Below are 6,339 nucleotides of genomic sequence, written 5' to 3' on the forward strand. Positions count from 1 at the left end.
CACGTTAATTATCAGCACTGGACTGATAGGCTCACATCTTCATGGAGACTTCTGAATTAAAGCATGATGAGACATTTGTTTCTTCTGAAGAAATCTAAATTCCCGATCCAGATCGACACACCTTCTTAACTTAAGAACAAAATCTGCATCGGGTTGACGCATCTTGGTTCAACTCGCTGTTCGACTAAAAATCCTTTCAATGGATGAAGGAAAAATATCACATGAGAATTAACATGTGAAGAAAGAGATGGGTTGGATTTTCTCACAAAATAATTCTTTATTAAACGCATTAGCATCTCACATTTGACAAGTATGGAAATATTTTCATTTCATGAAACTAAAAAAAAAATGTTCATGGATCATCATTTTCAGTTTTCTGTTCCGAAACTCCAGCAGACCGTCGCCGGGTCCGTCCAACTTTTCCTGTCAAACATAAAAACTCTTTTTGATTCATTTTCAGGTCTGCCAGTTGAAAACATTTCATTAAAAAAACAACAACAAGTCATCTGCAGTTCGGGTTCACTTCATTGTGACTAATTTCTTCAGGTTCACCATCCCACTCAAAGCTCCTTCATCGTCTCTCACAGCGTCTCCGATCTCCTCTTTACAGGCCGGGCACCGGTCAGCCAGCGCACTCAGAGCTTCTTCTAGAGCCGCCCGTGTGTGTCGGTCAGGCAGCGCGCCACCGTCAGCCAGCAGGGCGATGATGTGCTTCAGCCAACCTTCCTCTCTGACCAGGCCGGCGATCCAAGGCTGAGCGCGGACGCAGCCGCCCAGAGCCTGAAGACTCAACCTCCACAGCTCTGCAGCCTCGTCCCAACTCTCCTCCCAGCCGAGACTCGCCTCAACTGGAGCGGTGCCGGAGCCAGCGTTCATTAGGGCGCTGCGGAGGAACCTGAGAGCCGAGGAGAAGAACCGCCTCTGGCTGGCCCCAGGGGAGCCTGGGAAATAAAATAACACAGAAACACAATCAACCAATGTTAATTCTATGGCAAGAGGAACACACATGAAGGTAAAACGCTTGTTTTCATGATTTAAATGCTAATAATGTGTCTTCAGAAATAAACAAGCATCTCTGTGGCAGTTTATCCAGTTTAAGTTGAAAATGAGAGATTGTTTCAATCCCTGTTATTGATTATGCTGTAATCAATAAAGATGCATCTTTACCTGAAAGTGACGTCAGTCTGCCAATCATTAGCCCCAACGTGCAGAAATCTGCTGCGAGGACTAGAAGATGAGGCTTATGCAGTAATATAGGAAGTGCTTCGCCCAAGTGACCCTCCAGGGTTCGGTAACACGGATCCTTCCTGCACAACAAAACAGGAAAATTACACCATCATCATTAAATGAGAAGGCCAAGACCTCATATTGGAGTCTGTTAAGCTGCTACCTGACTCTCTCCGGCTCGGTGACAGTGAAGTTAAGGAGAGCTGAGCAGGCCGTCTCCATGCTCGGATCCCTGGTTGCATTCGCACTGCTTTTCCCCTTAAGGGAAGTCCAGCACCGAGTCAGGAAGTCCACCAGAAGGGCCGGGGCGTCCAGGGCGAGCAGCACCTTTCTGGGTTGTTCCTCTGCTGATAGATGGCACAGAGCCGGGAGGAGATACCTGAAGGATGCGAGAGAAGAGGAGAACAGAAAAGAAAGTCAGAAGGATGTAGACTGAGTGGAATTAAGGGTCTAGATTTATAACTAGAAAAAGCACTCAGAGAGCAGACCTCCGCCGAGAAGCACGTTCCCCTCCTAATTGGATTTACACCGTCCACATGGTGATCTGGATCATCGTCAAAAGGTTCTAAATTGTTCTCGTTATCTTTACGCGCCAACCATGAAAACGTAAAAGTGAATCAGAGTTGATGTGTGTTTAACAGATTTTTAACCCATAAATGGGAGTTTCAATGCTACAATGGAATACTCTTTCCTGAAGTCATTCTGGATCGGCTCCGGATGATATTCGGTGGTGAGATAGAGGCCTCCATCCTACATGACTGCGTCAAATTCCATAAACATCGATCAATAACCAACCGAGATATTGAAGAACACATTTTGAAGCGCCAGTAACTACAATGTTAACAAAAATGTGATCCAGAATCCAGGATCTCTTCTGGATCACCCCCCAAAATGTGGATAATTTGTTCCTGGTAACATTCCCTGACAATTTTGATCCAGATCCGTCCAGAACCTTTTGAGTTATTTTACCAACAGACGAACGGACAGACAGACAAACACTGGCGATTACGTAACCGCCGCTTCGCCTCGGCGGAGGTAACTAAAGGGCTGTGACGAATTCCTCCGGATGCGCATTCACCTCAGAGCTTCCGTCCCCGTCCAGGCCCTCGTCTCCTCTGTGACGAACACCTCAGCCATCCAGTCAGAGAGCTCCCGATCCGGGCTCTCACCCTCCAAGTGGCTGCGGGAGTATCCTATCAGGAACGGCAACAGCTCTGTCACTTCTTCCTTCAAACAGGAAGTCTCTTCGGCCAGCCACGAGCACAGGGCGCGGAACGTGGCGAAGATAAACGGGTCACCGTATCGACTCGGCTCCACCTACGGGAGGGCAGGAAGAACGATGCAGGAAAAGTGCAGCGACTGAGCTCTGAGAACGTTTACAGGAGATTATTCACAGAACACTGAAGGAAATATTTTTCCAACATCTTTAAAGCACTTCAGTCTGCAGCCGGTTCATATAAATGTTTTTTTATTTTCTTGCCTGATGAAATATTTTAAGTCGTAGAGTTTTCTCCCTCCAAAAGACAAACGCATAATAGAAATAAAATAACGCCACCAACTGAGCAGAAATCTGCAGCAATAACGTTGTTCTGTGCGGGCGACAGGAAGAACAGCCACCACCACCTTGGAGGAAGCCGGGGGGGGAGCAGATTAAATAAATGCAGTTATCCAATCATTTATTCTGGATTAATCTGTTGATGATTCCATCGTTTGCATTATAGAATTGAAACATCGAGCTGAAGCGTGTAAACATTTAAAATATTCACTTTGCACATGAAAAAGACAAAAACAGCAAATCCTCTCGCTTGAGGGTCGATACTTGAGCAATGTAAAAATAGATTAAAAGGACACCAGATGCACTGGCTGCTGGGAAACTTTCATTTGTGGGTCATGTAGATCAAACTTAAGTTCAGTTACAATTGATTTACATCACAAACGATCAATGAACCCAGAACGGATACGAGTAGAGCTGCTGCATCTTGTGTGTTGATATTTACACATCGCACCAGAATAAATCCAGATGTTAAACGACTGCGTGCAAACTCAACAAGTTAATGTAAGCACGTGTGAAATGTCATTGTAATTCTCATCGGTTTTGAGAAGTGGACAGAACGTCCCTTTTTTTTTTCGTGCTCAATTTGGAAGCTTATTAATTAAATCAAACTCATTTTGCTGTTGTAATTTTTTTTTTTTTTAGCCTATAATCATTCTACTTAGAAATGCCAAAAGTTGTTTTTGGCACAGCACTGGGAACAATCCTCTGATGCACAGCCAGTGATTAAATACCTCGAAGCCGCAGCAGCAGTTACCATGCAGCTCATCCCCTCACCTGCTTCAGGTGGTACATTAAGGCGGAGAAGGCCTCCTCCAGCACCCCGAGCACCTGCCGGCTCTGCTGCAGACTGAGCGAGGAGACGGCGCCCTGAGGAGGCGCGGCCGGCGGAGACGCTCCCTGGCAGCAAGCCTGCTCTATGGCCGCCTCCATGATACGGTAGCAGCCTGGGAAGAAACAATTATTCACTTTGGGTCAGATGTGAACGCTGGAATACCGCCGGCTTGGTGACGCAGAACAGGTCGATGAGAAACGGAAAAGTCACGACAACCAAATTCTATTTTGCATTTAAGACACAACTGTGCGATGGTACAGTCAGCAAAAAATGTACTGAATTGTGTCTGACATGTTGCAAACTCAGCTGTGGTTTCTGACGGGCTCTGAATATCAGATGTGTGCTTCCCTATATCAGCTGGTTTTAAAGAGTTCAGAACATGCAGATTCTGAAGGAACACACACCATTTTGGATAGATGTGCTATACCTGTGAGTGTGTGCTGCAGCTCTGGGCTCAGATCTTCACCGGGCGGTTCCTCTAATCCCATCCTGACCTCCACACAGGCCCGGTTCACCAGCAAGCAGCAGACCTTGGGGGACCCCACACATTCCCACCCGTATAAATCCAGCAGGCATGCACTGAGGACCAGGATTTGCCCAATCTGTCTCGGTGTCACTTTAGCCTGCAGCATGGGTCTCAGCACCCCCCATATACGGGCATTGACTCCCTTCAGCGCCTCACTCTCTACCGAGACTCCCACCGGGGGGAGAAACCGCACCAACTGGGCACACGTGTCCAGCCTGGTTTGGTCTCTGGCTTGGCAGAAGTCTCCCGAGAGCCCGACCAGCAGAGCGGTGAGTCCTTCGGGGTGTTTACGCCACACTCTGTCCTTGTGTTTACCTGAGAGGAGGCCACCGAGCAAGACGAGCCCCTTCTCCCGGCTGAACGTCTGCTTTTGGGCCACTGCTTGGCACAGGGCCGGTACAACCCCCCTGCTCAGCAGCTGGTCGGGGCCTGTGGGCGAGGCGCACACAGCCGTTAGAACCTGGTAGCAGTCGGCAGCCAGGGCCTCGTCAAGCTTGGAGGAGAGAACGCTTTCTGGAGTCGTCGATTCTTTGTTCGCCTCTTCTGCTGTCGTCGTCGTCACATTGGGAGGGTTAGCTTCTCCGTTTAAACTCGGCGCTGATTGGGCTTCAACATCTGGACTTTGCTGGGCTGCTGCCTCCTGCCGATTCACCGGACCATTTGCTAAAATGCCCAGTAAAATGGGGATAGTGGCGAGGAGCTGGGGATGGGAGGCCATCTCTGGATCTGCGCTCAAGGCAGCCAACAGAGCCACGGCGAGCGAAAGAAGTTCACGCGGGGGGAGGTTTGAGTTCGAGTCCCGTGCCCCGACTGCTGTTGCCAAAAGTCGAGCAGGAAGGTTCAGGCCCACGGCGTCAAAGATGCGCCTCAAGGTGGGCTTGTCAAGCCGATTTGCCGGACACAAACGAGTGATCTGAGGACATGTAGACAAAAAGAACAACCACCGGTCGGCATTTTTAGCCTCATTCAGGAGTTCATCAGTTATAACAAATTCATCAAAACTCGTCCGTTGGCTATAAACCCATATTCTATGAACATTATAGATATTTTTTGCACGATCACTAATGATTTTTTAATTCAATATACCAACATATTAGTTCTTATATTTCACCCTTTTACATAAATAAAAGGCAGACTAGCTAATATAAGAGTTTATTATAAGGTTAATTTTGAATATTGTTGTTCCGTTTATAATCCTGAAAAGAGCTACTGACCAGCAGAAGAGCAGCCATCGTGTGGCTGTCACTCTGCGCATGTTTGAGCGCATGAAGGGATCTCTCCAACAACTCCATCTGCGCATCACTCAAAGCACCTCCTTCGTCCTGCTCTGGACTTCCTCCACTTTCTGCTCCAAGCTCCTCTTCGTCAGGGTGCGCGCTGCTCACGACAGGTGTAACGCTGCTGTTGTCAGCCATTGCGTCACTTAGTAAATACTGGTTTAAGACTAAGAGAGGAATAAAAAGTAAGCAAGCTGTAAAAAATAAATAAATGAATTGACAAATTGACAATCCTGCAATAGCGCAACGCTCTGGAATATGTCACAGCGTAGTCTAATTTATGAATGAACTCTATGTTATAATTGTCAAAAAAAATCCACATCTGCAAGGATGATCAATAAACATTCAATAAAATAACTTACTTTGTTGACAGGCCTGTGGCGCGCTACAGCAACTCATGTGCACTTTCCGGATGTACGACGTCAAAATAACGTTGTACGAAGCCAATGAATATGGCGCAAAACCTGCGAACAACCAATCACGAGAGGCGTTCTTGGAAGGAGTCGGCGCCATTTTGGTCCGCGTTTTCACTGCGATTGAATAAAACAAAGCTGCAATTTACAGTTTGTCCGGCAGGTGGCGCATGGCGGAAGTAACCGCTCTAAGTGAATTAGTTTATAATTCAAGATAAAATGCAGTACGGTCAACACCCGTATTGTGCGTACGTGTGCGCGCAATATAATAATCTAATAAACAACGTTAATTTCAACGACTTAACGTCTATCGGTCTTTAATATACGCCAAGAATTGTGGTACTAAATGATATTCTGAAATGCCAGCCACCGGAAGTTGTACGTCACCGGCGCTCACACTGGCTTGACAGCGGTCAACAACAGAGGCCCCATCAGCTGTACAGCACGGAGGGACCCTGACCTAATTACCGGGAACTGTACCGGGTTACAGCGGCGACGCGGCACAAGAC

At 47.3% G+C, this 6,339-nt stretch overlaps 1 protein-coding gene across 1 annotated transcript; it reads right to left on the bottom strand.

Annotated features, from left to right (window-relative positions):
- Positions 1 to 281: 281 nt before the first annotated feature.
- On the bottom strand, positions 282 to 5,555 carry ncdn (neurochondrin). Its single transcript, XM_068747449.1, has 7 exons — positions 5,355 to 5,555; positions 4,042 to 5,053; positions 3,557 to 3,726; positions 2,306 to 2,544; positions 1,391 to 1,606; positions 1,168 to 1,307; positions 282 to 941 (listed from the first exon to the last, which is right to left on the bottom strand). Exons 1-7 carry the CDS (start codon positions 5,553 to 5,555, stop codon positions 520 to 522), a joined length of 2,400 nt encoding a protein of 799 aa, XP_068603550.1. The 3' UTR covers positions 282 to 519.
- Between the last annotated feature and the right edge of the window lie 784 nt (positions 5,556 to 6,339).

The sequence above is a fragment of the Brachionichthys hirsutus genome, chromosome 13, assembly GCF_040956055.1.
Source record: "Brachionichthys hirsutus isolate HB-005 chromosome 13, CSIRO-AGI_Bhir_v1, whole genome shotgun sequence".
In the NCBI taxonomy this organism is placed as follows: domain Eukaryota; kingdom Metazoa; phylum Chordata; class Actinopteri; order Lophiiformes; family Brachionichthyidae; genus Brachionichthys; species Brachionichthys hirsutus.

Excerpts from the sequence above, each read along its gene's own strand:
- ncdn (XM_068747449.1), bottom strand. The coding sequence starts at position 5,555 with ATGGCTGACAACAGCAGCGTTACACCTGTCGTGAGCAGCGCGCACCCT. Across the intron at positions 2,545-3,556 it reads TAATGTACCACCTGAAGCAG|GTGGAGCCGAGTCGATACGG; the intron begins GTGAGGGGATGA and ends GCCCTCCCGTAG. Across the intron at positions 942-1,167 it reads CAGACTGACGTCACTTTCAG|GCTCCCCTGGGGCCAGCCAG; the intron begins GTAAAGATGCAT and ends TTTATTTCCCAG.